The sequence below is a fragment of the Lontra canadensis genome, unplaced genomic scaffold (assembly GCF_010015895.1).
Source record: "Lontra canadensis isolate GAN:19392208 unplaced genomic scaffold, GSC_riverotter_1.0 scaffold48, whole genome shotgun sequence".
In the NCBI taxonomy this organism is placed as follows: Eukaryota; Metazoa; Chordata; class Mammalia; order Carnivora; family Mustelidae; genus Lontra; species Lontra canadensis.
Window position 1 is genome coordinate 12,765,691 of NW_022631042.1, and position 16,198 is coordinate 12,781,888.

General features: G+C 42.7%; 1 protein-coding gene across 1 annotated transcript in view; it reads left to right on the forward strand.

Moving 5' to 3' along the window:
* PRKAR2B (protein kinase cAMP-dependent type II regulatory subunit beta) overlaps positions 1-16,198 on the forward strand; it is a 90,556-nt gene that overhangs the window by 62,269 nt on the left and 12,089 nt on the right. Inside the window, exons 4-6 of the mRNA XM_032873380.1 lie at positions 4,702-4,785; positions 13,068-13,174; positions 15,999-16,152. Coding sequence (XP_032729271.1) covers positions 4,702-4,785; positions 13,068-13,174; positions 15,999-16,152 — 345 coding nt within the window. The remainder of the gene's footprint in view (positions 1-4,701; positions 4,786-13,067; positions 13,175-15,998; positions 16,153-16,198) is intronic.

Sequence of the window (16,198 nt, forward strand, 5' to 3'; positions counted from 1 at the left end):
TTAAGAACGGGTCATTTCTTTGTTATGTTCCTCAAGATTTTGTGGGAGTGCCTTCTGTATGCCTGGATGGATGCTAGGAATTTCGGGTGAGTACTGTGGGAAAAGTCCCTGCCATCTTGGGGCACAGAGACTAATAGCAGAATTAAACAACAAGCCAGTAAATTAATGAACAGTTACAAGATATGAAGTGCCCAAAGGATGATAAAATAAAACCATACCCCACGTCGACAGGGTCCCTAATTAGATGGACTGGTTGCAAGATGTCTGCTTGAGGTGGGACCAGAAGGTGGCGAAGGGGAACCTTGCCACAAAGCCCAGGAGCCAGTTTCACTTGGCCCCAGCACCCCAGCGTGGGAGCCCTTGGCAGTTCTGAGCGCAGGCAGGTGTGGCTGCGGACTGGGTGGCTGAGGTGATGGTGGCGAAGGAAGGATGGGCATTTAATGCACAGTAAATGCAATGGAATCCATCCAGGTGTTCTGATTTGAATTTTTTAAAGGTTACCTTCAGCTCTATGTGGACAAATAGGAAACTATCTTGTACAGATATGCCTTGCTTAGCAGAATAGACTTGCAGTGTTTTTTTTGGAGAAAATGTCTATATAAATTTTATTTATGAATTCGTTTTCTAATTTTTTTAAATGAAAGACACCAGAGCTTTAGAGCAGGAGCTGGCAAACTTTTTCTGTAAACCTTTTTTTTTTTTTTAAACGGAAAAATTTGCTCTTTCTAGGTAATAAATATTTTAGTCTTTGAGGGGCTGTACAGTTTCTGTCCAAGCTACTTGCTCTGCTGTTGTAGCTTGAAAACAGCCATGGATAATACATAAATGGATGAATGTGGCTGTGTTCTGTTAAAACTTTATTTCTGGGGGCACCTGGCTGGCTCATTCGGTGGCATGTGCAACTCTTGATCTCGGGGTCATGAGCTCAAGCCTCATATTGGGTGTAGAGCTTACTTTAAAAAAAAAAAGAAAGAAAGAAAACCAAAATCAAAAACCCAAAAAACTTTATTATAGACACTTGAATTTGAATTTATTATTTTCACATGTCAAGAAGTATTAATTCTTCTGCTTTTTTTCTCCAAATCATTCTTAGCTTAAGGGCCATGCAAAAAGAAACTTGTCCTTCAGGCCACAGTTTGCTGACCCTGGTTTAGACCATAAATACTATAGCCAACCTGGCTGGGATGAATCCTAGCTCTACAGCTCTGAACTTTCTGACACTGAAGAAATGACTTGGGCAAGTTCGTTTTAACATATGAGATCATGCAGGATTTTTCTTCCTGTCTGACTGATTTTACTTAGCATAAATTATTACTTGCTTCATGGGGTCAGTCACTAGGATAAAAGGAGTTTACATTTTTAAAGCCCTTAAACCAGTGCCTGGCACATAATAAATGCTACATAATTATTGGTTTAACAAATACGATTTTTACCCTGAAATCATAAATAAAATTTAATTTAAAAAACCAGAGTGAATTCTAGTGTAATGAAAATCGCATTTGGGTGTACTGTTTAGTCACACCCTTAGTTATCCAGGTGCAGACCTATATGGGATCCCACCAAATGAAACAGAAAACGAGAGTCTTAGACGTGGGAGAGCATCTTCTGAGTGCTTGGTTACAGGGCAGAAGCCTCAAAGCCTCAAGGAGTCACTGGTTTCTGACTGTCTGCTCTCCCGAACACAGAGCAGGATTTTAATGCGGGGTAAAAGACAGAAGGCTCTGAGCACCAAGGAGTGAGGCTGGGGAGAGGGGACAGAGGGAGAATGGAAAGCAGGGGAGCCAGAGACCACAGCAGCGGTGGCAGGATTGAAAACCAAGACTGAAAAGGGTTAATGCATACGCACGCCCAGTAGGAGGAGAGAGAGAGAGAAGAGGAAAAGCTGTTGTGTGAGGGGTTCCCACAGAGTGAAGACTTAAATTGTTAAGAAGAGTAAAGCAGGTGCAAGATGGTGCTAAGAATGATTAAAGAAGACTGGGTGATCCGGACAAGCCCTGGCACTTCCTGAAGCGGGTTCGCAAGGGTCCAGAGACCTGTGAGACCGGGTGGAAGGCAGGAAGCATTCATGGAATAAGGGGTGAGGGACGAGAAATAAGTATGGAGCCCAGAGTTGGCTTGGCTTTGGGGCTTGGCTAACTGGCTACGCCACGTTTCTGGCGCATTCATGGGGACCCGAAGGCTATCTGAATTGTGGTTTGCTGACACGGCTCCCTCGGCTGGAGCACCTCCGTCTTAGGCCTAGAATGTTTTACGTTTTTTTCCCCAATGATGCCATGGTATCCCCAACTTTTTCTCTCTGAGGACAGAGCTTCTCAACAGGCAAGGCTTTTTTTTTTTTTTTAAAGATTTTATTTATTTGGGAGAGTGAGAGAAAACGGGGGAGGGGCAGAGCAAAGGAGAGAAAGCGTCTCCAGCAGGCTCCACACTCAGCGCAGAGCCCGATGTGGGGTCCGATTCCACAACCCTGAGATCACCACCTGAAACCAAGAGCCAGCCGCTTGACCAACTGCACCGGCCAGGCGCCTCTCAGCAGGCAGATGCTTTATGATTGCTTCAGTTTGAAGTTCTCTTTGGAGGGAGAAGTGTCTTTTTGTTTTGTTTTATTGTGTTAATCTTCCTCATGTGAAGTAGGGAGATAAGAGTTTTGGCTGGTATGGTTTCTTCAGTGCCCTAATTTAAAAAGTCTCTTGTATAGTAAGCAAGGAGTTAGTAGGTACCAGGGTCTGCTTTTTCTGGGTCCATATGTCATCTTAAAATCTGGATCGAGGTTAATATTGATTAGATAGTAAATAAAAGTTTGCATATATCTTACCCATATGGGAAAAAATACAGTGATGTACTCTCCCACTGGCTAATACTCTTCTGTGTAGTGTATAAATAGTACACATACAAGCATACCTTGCTTTCAGACCACCGAAATGAATCAAATAATTTCAGTAAAACCAATCAAATGAATTGTTTTCCTAGGGCATATAAAAGTTATGTGTGTACTCTGTTTTCATCTGTTTAACATACAATAAATAGTATTATGTCTAAAAAAACAATGGACATGCCTTAATTAGAAATATACTTTACTGGGGCACCTGGGTGGCTCAGTGGGTTAATAAGCCTCTGCCTTTGGCTCAGGTCATGATCTCAGGGTCCTGGGATCAAGCCCCACATCGGGCTCTCTGCTCAGCGGGGAGCCTGCTTCCCCTTCTCTCTCTGACTGCCTCTCTGCCTACTTGTGATCTCTGTCAAATAAATGAATAAAATCTTAATATATATATATATATGTATATATATATATATACACACACACACATACACACATATACACAATTTATTGCTAAAAAATGCTAACCATCATCTGAGCTTTCAGCAAGTCCTGATAACTGATCACAGATCACCATAACCAGCACAGTCATAATGGAAAGGTCTGAAATATTGTAAGAATTACCAAGATGTAACACAGAGAGATGAAGTGAGCAAATGCTGCGGGAAAAATGGCCCTCCCTCAGCACAGCTTTGCCACACATCTCCGATTGACAAACACATCCCAGCTGTGAGGCTCACTAAGGTGACGTCAGTAAAACAAGGTGTACGCCTGAATACTATGAATTTCCTTTATTCATCTTGGGCCTATGATTTTCATTAATTTTTAGCCACCTGAGATGGGTTTGAAATGCTGATTCTAATTCCCCATTGTGGGTCCTGGTATATTCATGGGCACAGAACCTCCCACAGCCCGATTCCAGCTGCTCTGATGGTGGGGCCAGGGACAGAGGAGCTGGGATACACGCTGGCAGCAGGCACAGCCGCGCTGGGACCATCCAGGATGTTCCGCGCTCGGCGGTCCAGGAGGGTGGCCGTCTCTTGCCTCTCAACTCATTTTATAGTTACCGACTACCAGTGTTCGCAAAAGAATGGGCCTTTTGGCTCAAGTGGGTTGCGCCTTCTGCTGGTCAAAGGGGACTCTGGAGAGGTGACACGCCACACTTATGGAGGGCATTCGGTTGGTCTTCACTCTCCTTGAATGATACTTTAGGAAGAAGATACTACACCGGTTTTCTTTGAGCTCATTCTAAATTGAGCACGCCAAGACTTTTGGGTTCATTTTTCCTCAAATCCACACTCTCTTAGTACGTCACCCCGTGTTGACTCGCTCCCTTCGGAAAACCACCCTCCGTGGGGATGGTGTCGTACGTAAAAATGTATTTAACATCTAGTGCCCTATATGTGTAAGAATTTACTGGCTTCGAGAGCCTGTCACGTTTCAAAGGAAAGAGCTCCCTCCTGAAAGACTGTTGCACTCAGTGGCGGAGTATGGAACAGTATTAGAGAGTATCAGGAGAGTATTAAACAGAATGAAGGCAGTCTCCAGACCGTCAGCGTAGCGGTTGCAGCCAGTTGTCCTGTATGTTCCCACTGATGGGGGGTCTTGGGGTCTTCAGTGAATAAGCCATCATAGACCTTTACAAAATGAACTTGCTAACCTGGGGGAGCACTCGATGGAAAAGCAGTCAGGCATGCTGTGGATAAGGCTGCACCCCCTCCCCAGACAAAGCTGTATGACTTTCCCTCACTCGGGGGGTTGAGAGCTTGCGTCTGCTCCCCCAAAGCGGACCTCAGCACTGACAGTTCTGCCCTCCGACATCCTGAGGGGAAGTTTTATGCCTATCATAAGACAGTAGACTGATGTGTTTGTTAATTTGGTTTTAGATTATACATCCCAAAACTGATGATCAAAGAAATCGGTTGCAAGAGGCTTGCAAGGACATCCTTCTGTTTAAGAACCTCGATCCGGTAAGTGACAACACAGTGACCAGCGACGGTTTTTTTGTTTCAGCGTCACAGAGTGAAAAATGGTGCAGGGTCTTGACAAGCTAACATCACCCTGGATGACGTAACCCCCTGCTCCCCAAGCAGCGCTAAGCTTGGGAGAAGCAGTGTCCTTGCAGCCTGGAGCACACAGGCTGGCCGGCCTGCTCCCTTGTCCGGGGAAGACATTATCTCATCCCTCCAGGTTACAAGTGTAGCCTGAGAAACGGCCCAGATGAAGGGAGGGCGGGACCTCACATTCTTTGTACATCCAGGGGGAACGTGAAGGGTGGATTGCCGCTCTTTTGGGCAAGTGATAATAATGATATTTTAGTGTATAACTTTTGTATTCTACTTATTTTGAAAGTAACATTTTACTTCACTGTAAAGGTAGAGGGATTTTTTTCCTTTATAAGGATTTTGAAATCTCTGGTTTTTGGTTCTGGATGCTTATTTAGAAACCCCTCTTGGTATGAGTAGGCCTGAGGTTCACATTTTGCCCCGTACTCAGACCTGAATGTTCTCTTTCTTCCTCTCATGTTATGCTTCCTCATTGCTATGTGGTCATTCGGGTTGCCATGATCCTGCTGCCATGACCCAAATGTGGAAACGGAGTCAACTTTTATAGGTTACCCCAACTTCTTAAAAATATATTTTTTTAATTTTTTTTTTTTTTTTGAGAGAGAGAGAGTATGAAGGAGCATGAGCAGGGAGTAGGGCCAGAGGGAGAGGAGAGGGGGAAGCAGGCTCCCCATTGAGCAAGGAGCCCAATGCGGGGCTCCATCCCAGTACCCAAGCTGAAGGCAGATGCTTAACCGACTGAGCCAGCCAGATGCCCCTTAACTCAGCGTTTTTTGGTCAGATGCAGTATCTTACAGTTTTCAGATTGATGCCCTAGAACATTAGATTAAAGCCTACTCTTTTTAAGATGAGGTCTTCTTAAATCCATTTTTATAGAGAGGAAGGTATGTATTGTACTGAGTGTTGTACACTGGGACACACTGAAACATCTTTTTAAGATCTTTTGTTTTGAATACCACATGATTCTATCATGTCCTCCAGGAACGGGGATTACATTTTTTGACTTTGGATACTGTTTTAGGACCACATGTTATAAGTTTTGTCCACTTAGACTCAGGTCCTCTAGAATTCTTGTTGAGTTTGCAAAACTGTGAGCTCTAAAGAATGGGGTTGTTGATTGTCCTAATAAATGGAAGATTAAGAAATGAAATTCAGGGGCGCCTGGGTGGCTCAGTCAGTTAAGCACCTGACTCCTGATTTCAGCTCGGGTCGTGATCTCAGGGTGGTGAGATTGAGCCCCACACTGGGATCTACACTGGGCATGGAGCCTGCTTAAGATTCTTTCTCTCTCTCTCCTCCGCCCCTCCTCTCTCTCTCCCTCCTGCCCCCCAACCCTCTCAAAAAAAGAAAGGAAAAGAAAAAAAGAAATGGAATTAAGATAGAAAATTTAGAAATTTAGGAATGGAAATATTTTCTTGTAGTATTAAGTACTAGAATAAGTGACTAAAGGGAATTTGTAAAATTTTGATGGGCTTCCAAATAGTCTGTCTTCTCATTTATTTAGAATAATGACTGTGACATAAAGGACACTAAAACTGTATGATCTCTAATCATCTTCCACCAATAAGAGTCCAAATAATGATTAGTGGAAAGATACAACTTTGTGTGTTGGGGGGGGGTTGGGATTAAACTAATTGAGTATTTAACTTTTTTCCTCCAGATACACACAAAGACAGCTATAAAATTAATGCCGAGTTTTACCCTTAGGGGTGGGCTTCCACTCAGGAGATCTGTTTTTCGACTAGAATGTTCCGTGGGAGAATTTCCGAGCTGTCCAGAAGCAGGGCTTTTTGCGCTCTCCTGTGTCTGTCACCAGAGAGTGTTCCTCAGAAGGCAGGGTCTGGTTCACTAGGTCTGTGGTGGAGCCTGAGAGTCTGCATTTCTCACGGGCTCTCAGGCGAGGGAGGGGCGCCTGGCCCACAGCCCCGCTTCCCGTAGCGAGGACGCGCACCAACCGTGAAATGGTCCAGCTCTGGATTTTGGTGACTGCAGCGTTTTATTCTGTGTGCGCACTTTCCTGCTGAATCGAAGCCGCATTTTGCGGCTTGGGCCGTGACGGAACGGTGCTCTCCGTGGCCTGGGCGCCAAGTGATAAACCAGCGGGAGCCGGATGGCTGCCAGGCGTGTTCTCCTAAGATGCAGCCACCTGTCCTTACTGCTCCTCACCGTTAGAGTGACTTTTCTCACTGTTTCACCTTTGACTCTTAAAAGCACTGTGAACATTTTGGATGCGTTTAAAGTAAGTTTTGAAAAGCTTTCACTAGTATATTCTGGCCAGGAACATGTCTACTTAGTTCAAGTGGTGTTTTTTATAAACAGTAAATTTTTTTAGCATTTTTTTGCTGCAGTGTCGAAGGTCTTCAATACATGTATTTTAAAGGCCAGTTCATGGCCGGGGGAGAAAGAAAAAACCAGTTCATGAAATTACGAAATTCATGAATTATCATTATTAAATATTTTGTAGGGGAAGAAGCTAATATATTTACGTAGTTGCTTCCAATAGATTTTTTTTTTTTTAAATGTGAGCTCAAGCTGTCTTGATTTATTTGCCCTACTATCCCCAATCCTTCTGGGAATGATGCAAAATATAGATGAGTAAAACTTTATTTTTCTCAATAAATTACCACCTGGAACAAAAAACAAATAAAAAACCCTCCCCAGACATGGCAGATGGAAGATTTTAGGTTAAGCTCATGTTTTAAACAGTCTTCTAGTTTTTCATGATACACATTTTTTTTTTTACAATAACCCAGATGCATTTATTTTATTTTATTTTTTAGTTTTATTTTATTTTTTTATTTATTTGACAGACAGAGATCACTAGTAGGCAGAGAGGCAGGCAGAGACAGAGGAGGAAGCAGGCTCCCTGCCGAACGGAGAGCCCGATGCGGGGCTCGATCCCAGGACCCTGGGATCATGACCCGAGCCGAAGGCAGAGGCCTTAAACCACTGAGCCACTCAGGCGCCCCCCCCAGATGCATTTAAAGTGAATTACATATTCATTACATATTCAACTCCAATCACCTGCTTATACAACAGCTTTCAGTTCAATGCCCTGACTGCTCATTGTGCTCCAGAGCCCACGTGAGCCTTTTTAGGGACGCTGCAGAAATACTGAGACATGGCTTTTGTCCTCTTGGAACTTATAATTTGATGAGGGATTCAGAAGCAGTTTGGTACCTGACCAGTGCTGTGATGGAGTCAGGACTCTGTGTGAGGAGAGGGTCTCTCAGCCCCACATGGGGATTTGGGAAGCTGGGGAGGCTGCCTGAGCTGAGCCTCAGAAAGTGAGTAGGAAGGAGGTTGCCCATGGAAGAAAAGGGAAGGGAGTGTTCTCACGGGAGCCTGCGCCAGCAGACACAGTGGCAAGTGCTTAGGTACATGTGTGCCGTGTCCTCAAGGACCCTTCTTGAGTGCCCCCTATAGCGTCAGCCACATACTGTAGGCAGCGGGAAGTCACCATTGAAACATTTTAAGCACAGAAAGTAACAATCAAATGTGTCTGAGGTCACTGCTATGGCAGGATGGAGAGTAGAAAGGCGGGAAATGGGCTTAGGGAAGGGAATAAGAGAATGGGTTTCATAAAATATTCAGGGTTAGCAGAAGTTGGCACTTTTTAGGGACCAAATGATTGACCTGATGGAAAGGGTTTAGGATGACTCCCACTGTCTTGCTGGGAATGAACATGAGCTGGTATCTTTTTCTGAAATGGGAAAATTTGGAGGAAGGGCACACAGTAACTGTAGACTAAAAGGAAGAATGATCTTGGCCTTAAACTACTATCTCATCTGAACTCCCTGAAGTCATTGTTTAGCTTGGAAGTCTTGCTCCTCCTGGGCCTCTGGACATTTTTCCTGGGAGGGCTGTATATTCATATGTTGGGCGCAGCATTTATAATTATTAATCTCTTTGAAGATATCCTTTTCATGAATATTTAATGCTCGACTCAGTAGGCCATTTTTCTTCTGAAATATTTCTAATTTGAGGCAAACGGAAATAATTTTCCTATGCTCCATGATAGGTTCTTTGGTTAATGGAGAGTAAATTGTTATTTTGAAGTTAGAGAACTTTCATCGAGCTTGAATTTGCTTTCTGTAGAATAAGATGTGGATTTCCTCCTGTAGTTGTCAGTTGCTGGGATAAGCCTCTGCATATTAAATATTTCCTAAGTTCTTTTCACTCTGTGCATAATTATGGGGAAATTGCATTTTGATTGATTAGAACAGACACATGTCACAGTGACAAGTTCTAGAAGAAATGATTGTTCTGTATTTTACCAGGAATTACTTTTTTATATATCCATGTGTGAATTCCTAAGCTTTATAATGTTTTAAAATGCAGCTAAATACCAAGGTAACAAAAAAATTTATTAGAGCACTGTATTTCATTTTTTTCCCTCCATTTGACATTTAGAGAAAGAGCTGATCAATAAAGCTGATATTTTCTCTCCATCTGGACTAAATATAAATAGTAAGAGCTACAAAATATTAGTAAACCATTTAATGAAACTTCATAATTTTGATAGGTGACCATATGCTGCCTGGTTGATGAACTCATTTGGATAAAATGGTCCCTGCGGGGCCAATTAGCAGCACATCCAGATAGCACTGCTTGTTGGCCACACTGGCTTTATCTTCCACAGGGGCTCCTGTTTCACAAGCAGGTGTCACAGCTCACGCAGGGACCCAGGGAGGGGACGAAAACCCCTTCCTGCAGGACCCAGCCCCATCATTCCTCCAGAAGCTTCGTTAGCCCCGTGAAGATGTATGTTCTCTGTTCCAATGGACACCTTGGGTTTTTAATTACAAGTTCTAAGTCTGTGTTCATATACAATTTATAAAAATCCAAAAAGAACAAAAGAGTAGTCAGGGAGAAGAGTAGTCAAGGAGAGTAGTCAGGGAGAACTACAGGGGAAGTAGTCCCCTCGCAACCCAGCTTCTCAGGAGCCATGTGCTCTGAGCATTTCCATGGGTATTTCTCCAGGGTTATGCCCTGCACAGAGCAGTATGTTGTTTTTTTAAATTTCAGTGGCAGCAAACTCTCCACAGTGTCCTGCCCTGTTCTTTTTACTTGACAATATATCCGTATTTGTAGAGGTTCTGTATTTTTTAAAAAATTATTTGTTTCAATATGATTTTATAAAAGCTTAAATTGGTAGCATTTACATATTTTAAAACTAAACCAGGAAAACACATTAATATTTTGCTATTGTCTCATTTATTAAATTTGTATAGATAGCCAAGGAGAGCCCACATTGTCAAAATAATATTACAAAAGAAGAGCAAAGTTGAGGGACTCACACTTGCCAGTTTCAAAACTTTTACTACAGGGACACCTGGGTAGCTCAGTCTTTTAAGCAGCTGACTCCTGGTTTTAGCTCAGGTCACAATCTCAGGGTCATGAGATCGAGCCCCACTCGGGCTCCACACTCAACGGGGAATCTGCTTGAGATTCTCTCTCTGCCTCTGCCTCTCTCCCCTTTTCTCTCTAAAATAAATAAATAAATCTTAAAAACAAAACAAAAACAACAACGACACCTGTACTACAGAGCTCCAAGAATAAAAACAATGTGTTACTGGCCTGGGTATACACATCAAACAGTTGAATAGAATTGAGAGTCTAGAAACAAACCTGTACATTTGATTTATACATTTGATTTGAAGGCCATTTGATTTTTGATGAGAGTGCCAAGACCATTCAGTGGGGAAAGAATAATCCCTTCCACAAATGGTGCTGGGACCATTGGATATCCACACACAAAGGAACCAAGTTGGACCCCCTCCTTTATACTGTACAAAAAATTAACTCAGAATGGATCCAGGACCTAAATATAAGCTCCTAAACTGTAAAAACTCCTAGAAGAAAACACAAGGGTTTGGGGCACCTGGGTGGCTCAGTGGGTTAAAGCCTCTGCCTTCAGCTCGGGTCATAATCTCAGGGTCCTGGGATCGAACCCCGCATCGGGCTCTCTGCTCAGCAGGGAGCCTACCTCCCTGTCCCCTGCCTGCCTCTCTGCCTACTTGTGATTTCTGTCTGTCAAATAAATAAATAAAATCTTTAAAAAAAAAAAGAGAGAAAAAGAAAACACAAGGGTTCGTCTTCATGACCTTGGATTTAGCAGTGGATTCCAAAAATAAGAATATGAAAAGAAAAGAAAGAAACTGGGCTTCATAAAAAATAAAAATATTTGTGCATCAAAGGACATTATTGAAAAAAATGAAAGACATTCTACGAAATGGGAGAAAATAATTATAGATCATCTATATATATAAAGACCTAGTAGCCAAAATATATAAAGAACTCTTACAACTCAACAACAAAATAACAACCTTACTTAAAATTAGGCAAAATACTTGAATAGACATTCTCCAAAAAAGATATACAAATGACCAATAAACACATGAAAAGATTCTCAGCATGGCTAGTCATGAGGGAAATGCCAATCATGAAACCGTAATGAAATACCAGCCCAGTGCTCCTAGGTGTGTGTCTATATACAAATTTTTTAAGAAGGGAAAATAAACAAGTTGATAGGATGTGAAGAAGTTGGAACCTCATTGCTGGTGGGAGAGAAAATGGTTTACGGACTGTGGAATATGGCTTGGCAGTTGCTCAAAAGGTTAAACCTAGAATTAGCATAGGACTCGGTAGTTCCACTCCTCAGTATAACCCAGAAGAATGGATGTAAATATTCAGACAAATCCTTGAATATGACTGTTCCATAGCTGCACTATTCACAGTAGCAAAAAGGTGGAAACAATCCAAGTGTCCATTGGCGGGTGAATGGGTAAACGAATTGTGGTATATTTACAGCAGAATACTATTCATCCATAAAAAGGAATAAAGTAGAATTATCCAAAACAAGGATGAACCTTGAAAACCTTATGCTGAGTGAAATAAGGCAGAAGGAAAAGGTCACACTGTATGATTGCATTGTAGGAAATACCAGATTAGGGGGATCATAGAGACAGAAAACAGGTAGGTGTTGCCAGGGGCCAGTGGGGGAGAAGAGCAAAGTGACAGCTTAGTGGGCACAGGCCTGCTTTTTGGAGTGATGAAGATGTTTAGAAACTAAGAATTGGTGGTTGCACAACTTTGTGGCCACTGAATTGTTCACTTAATCATAGTTGATTTTATGAGAAACTTAACCTCACAAAAAAAAAAAATCATGTATATATAATTCATCTGAGCATTTAGTGTCAATATTTAGTGTCAGTATAAAATGACATTAGTGTCACTTTAAGGAGGCATTTAAATCAACAGTTTACAGAATCAGTTACTGTGGCATCTCCACAAAATCCCTGGGTTCCACAAAACCCAGTTTGAGAAACATTGAGCTCTTTTGTCTGTCTGGGGGGTTGGTGTCTTTGAATTGTTCCTGTATTTGTTCTAAGGAAATGTTTCTTCACCTTCTAGTTTATCCTCACTAGGTGAAGTTTACCCTGAAGCCTTGTCAACCACACTTTAGCAGAATAAAAATTTTATGTAGTGTAAGTAGTTGTTGAAGAATAGGTTTGACGTTTCTGACTTCAGTTTTAATAAATCTGCCCTAGGGAGGTAAATGGTTGCTTCTTGAAGAGAACCAGCGTGATGAGGAACCATGATAACAAATCTACCATTGTCATTTTGGGGTTTGCCTTTCATCTTTTCAGTTCTGTTGTTTTGTTTTTGGTGCTAAACCAAACAGGATTGGAGTCAGAATTTGAATTCACTAAGTGTTTAGGTAATCTCTACATAAATTCTAGTGATGACTAAACATAAGGAAGTTTTAAGAACAGATAATCTTTAAAAGACATTTGCAGTCATTCTTTATGAATCTGGTCATTTTCATTGCCAAGATTCTATTTCATTTATACGTTGTGGTTTGCAGGTTCATTTTTCAATATATTAAAGTGGTGGTTATTGCACTGAAATATTCTGAAATAAGCTAATTATAATTTCATTGAGGTACTGAATATGAAAGGAAGGAAATGTATAGCCATCTCATTTGTTAGGTGGTACGAACAGCTGTGCTGTGTGTGTGTGTGTGTGTGTGTGTGTGTGTGTGTGTTTGAAAGATTTAATGGCAGTGATGATATTTCTGTGTCTTCTAGCTGGTTCACAGAAATATAAAGCCGGTTACGGTTAGTTAAGTGAACGTACTGTAGACAAATGTAAGAATCATATCTTTTCTTTTGAAAAAATAGGAGCAGATGTCTCAAGTGTTAGATGCCATGTTTGAAAAACTGGTCAAAGAAGGGGAGCATGTAATTGATCAAGGAGATGATGGTGACAACTTCTACGTGATCGATAGGTAAGTCTCGTGTAACCTCCCTGCTGAAATGTAATGAGCCTTCCGTATAAAATCTCAGCGGTTCTAGTAATGACTGGCAAATTGATATTTGATAGTTGCTGTTACCTCTTTATTCTTTATTCTTGGAAGCCTGCTGTGAATGCATGTGGTGCAGCTACATTAGATCACAAAAAAAGGCCTCGTTCATAGAAGAACGGGTGATTTGGGTCAGTTAAATCTATAAATCTCAGGCATTTACTGTGAGCCGCCTCGTTTATTAACTTTGTCTTGAGAGGAGGCCTGTTACACTTAGAAGGGACAGCATCTGGGGTGCTGAGTCACATAACTCAATCTGTTTTTTTTATTAACAATAAAGTAAAACATGCACATGGTGGAGAGGGTAGTTTATGTTCTTTCCAGAAATTGTGTATGCATTCTTGTGCATTAAAAACCTTGTAGAAAAGTTATTTTAAAACATTGCAGAGAAGGGCACCTGGGTGGCTCAGTTGGTTGAGCGACTGCATTCAGCTCAGGTCATGATCCCAGAGTCCCGGGATCGAGTCCCACATCAGGCTCCCAACTCCATGGGGAATCTGCTTCTCTCTCTGACCCTCCCCCTTCTCATGCTCTATCTCTCATTCTCTTTCTCAAATAAATAAATAAAATCTTTAAAAAAAAAATGCAGAGAGATTATCATATTTAAATGGGGGAGGTGAGCATTCATATTGAAAATGTAATTTTGGAAAACGTTAAGTTGTGCTTTACTTTGCTAAAGGACAGTGTGCTTCAAGCGATCGTTAGATAGGAGCCCTAAACTATGATGGGGGAGCGGTCTAAACAGAGGCTGTGTTTCTCCACCCTGGTAAAGTGGTGCTGAAGTGTCCGCATCCCCGGCCCCTCCTGGGCTGGGGGCCACGCACGTCCTCTCCCAGCGTGGCTGAATTCATCGGGGGGCATTGCTTCTCCGGGCAGAATTGTGCTCAGCGCAGAGCCTTGTGGAAAATCCCACCCTGTCTGTGTGCGCAGCCTGTGTCTTGACTTGGCTCTGGGGTTGGCATGTCCCCGACACCCGCAGTGATGCACGCCCTCCGCAGGCAGGGTTCTCACCGACTCCTCCGTTCCCTCGTCTGGATGCCGTGGTGACCTGGAGAACCATTGGCGAGGGCTGGGGCGGTGAGCTCTCTGATTTTAGAACAGACCCAGTTTACTCCATAGGTGAATTTAAAGTCTTGATTTTTGTATCCTTAACAGCTTTCATCAGTGATCCGCCTCAGAAATTCACTCAGTTGTTACGCTGTATTTAACTGTGGGGGTATAGATGGGAAACCCAGATACGACAAGAACTCCCTCATGTTTCCCTGGTCAGTTAGATCCTCATCACCCATTTGACAGGCGAAAGGTCCCAGGCCCGCAGAAGTGACGGGAGTCGGTGAAGGTCCGCCAGCCCGGCTTCCGGGTCCGTTGGTCCTTGTTTGTGGTCTTCCTGTGGCTCTGCTCTGCCCGACGCCTCACATTATCAAAGAAGAAATGTGTGTGAGAAGGTGGTAGGGGCGTTAGATAGTGTGCCGGCAGCTGGCCTCGGGGCTCATTTTACCTCTCATCAGCACGTTAGTCACGTACTTTATTCTGTTCAAAGTAGAAAATGCATAAAATGGTTTTAGTGTCAAAGTGTAAATAGTGTTAATAGAAGAATTAGTCTGTACTTGAAAAATAGTCATGAAACCGCTTCTAGAAGGTGTCCTTGAAAAGCCTTTCTAACCGCGAACATCAGACTGGTTATTCTCCTCGTCGTTAATATGTTTGTGTAGTGCCTTGTGCTTTTTGCTTTTGTTGTATCTTTACCACTCATAATCCTTTCCTAATCTTAAAAGCTCTCCCTTTTTTGTCTTTGTTAGAAGCTTAGCCAACAGAATAAAGCCAAAGAATTTCTGCTGTCTGTCCTCTCAGGTGTTTCAGCAAGCCTCGAAGCCATGTTCTCTGGCAAAGCGCAGTGTGTGGGAAGACAGTCGTCCAAGGGAGAAATTAGTACCATAGACACGGTCCGTGATACATGGAGGACAGTGCTGGGCAGACGGACTGCTGCCTGCCTAGAAGATGAACCCAAATAAAAGATAAGCACAGAATAAAAAGACCTACAGAAAGACCAGGATCAGATATTTAGTCTGAATTTCTACCACTCTTTGCTTTAGCTTAGGGGTCAGTCTGCGGTAAAGCCCCAGATGATGTGTAAGGGGCCAGAGTACACTCTTCAGGCTTTAAGGCCCTGGGGTCCCAGCCACTCAGCTCTGCCATTGGTGGCGCATGCAGATCAGCTGTCAGGAAGGTGCAGGCGAACCCATGTGTTTGTGTCCTAGGAAAACTTTACTCCGGAAGGCAGGCTGTGGGTCCCGGGGCGGTGCTTCGCTGGCCCCTCCCTTAAATGATACAAGAGCCTTGTATTTGCTGTACAGTAGGGCTGACCAAATTGTTAGAGCTGTATTCTTTTAAAAAAAAAAAAAGTTATTTTCTTCTGATTACAAAAGTAATACGTGTTCTCTTTAGACACAAAACTCCTAAAGCATCCTTCACGTTCGTAACGCTCAGAGATGACTGTAGTTGGCTTTTTCAGAAGGATGTCTGTGCCTATTCTATACGGTTGGAGTCTTATTTTTTTTTTATCACTTATTTTATTATTATAAACTTTTATTTGGTCTTATTTTTCCCTGGCAGGCACATGTCCGGTCAGAAGAGAAAGAGAATCTGGAAAGGAGATTTTGTCGAACACGTCTCTTCTCTGAAATGATGATTTATTTTCAGGAGATTTGACTTGAGTTACTTTTACCTCTTGTTTTTCATCTGCCAACAGAGGAACATTTGACATCTACGTGAAATGCGACGGTGTCGGAAGGTGTGTGGGCAACTACGACAACCGCGGGAGCTTCGGTGAACTGGCCTTAATGTACAATACGCCCAGAGCGGCCACAATCACTGCTACCTCTCCTGGTGCTCTGTGGGGTTTGGTGAGTGGAACCTGTATTTGACCTGAGTGTTACTTGTGAAAATCAT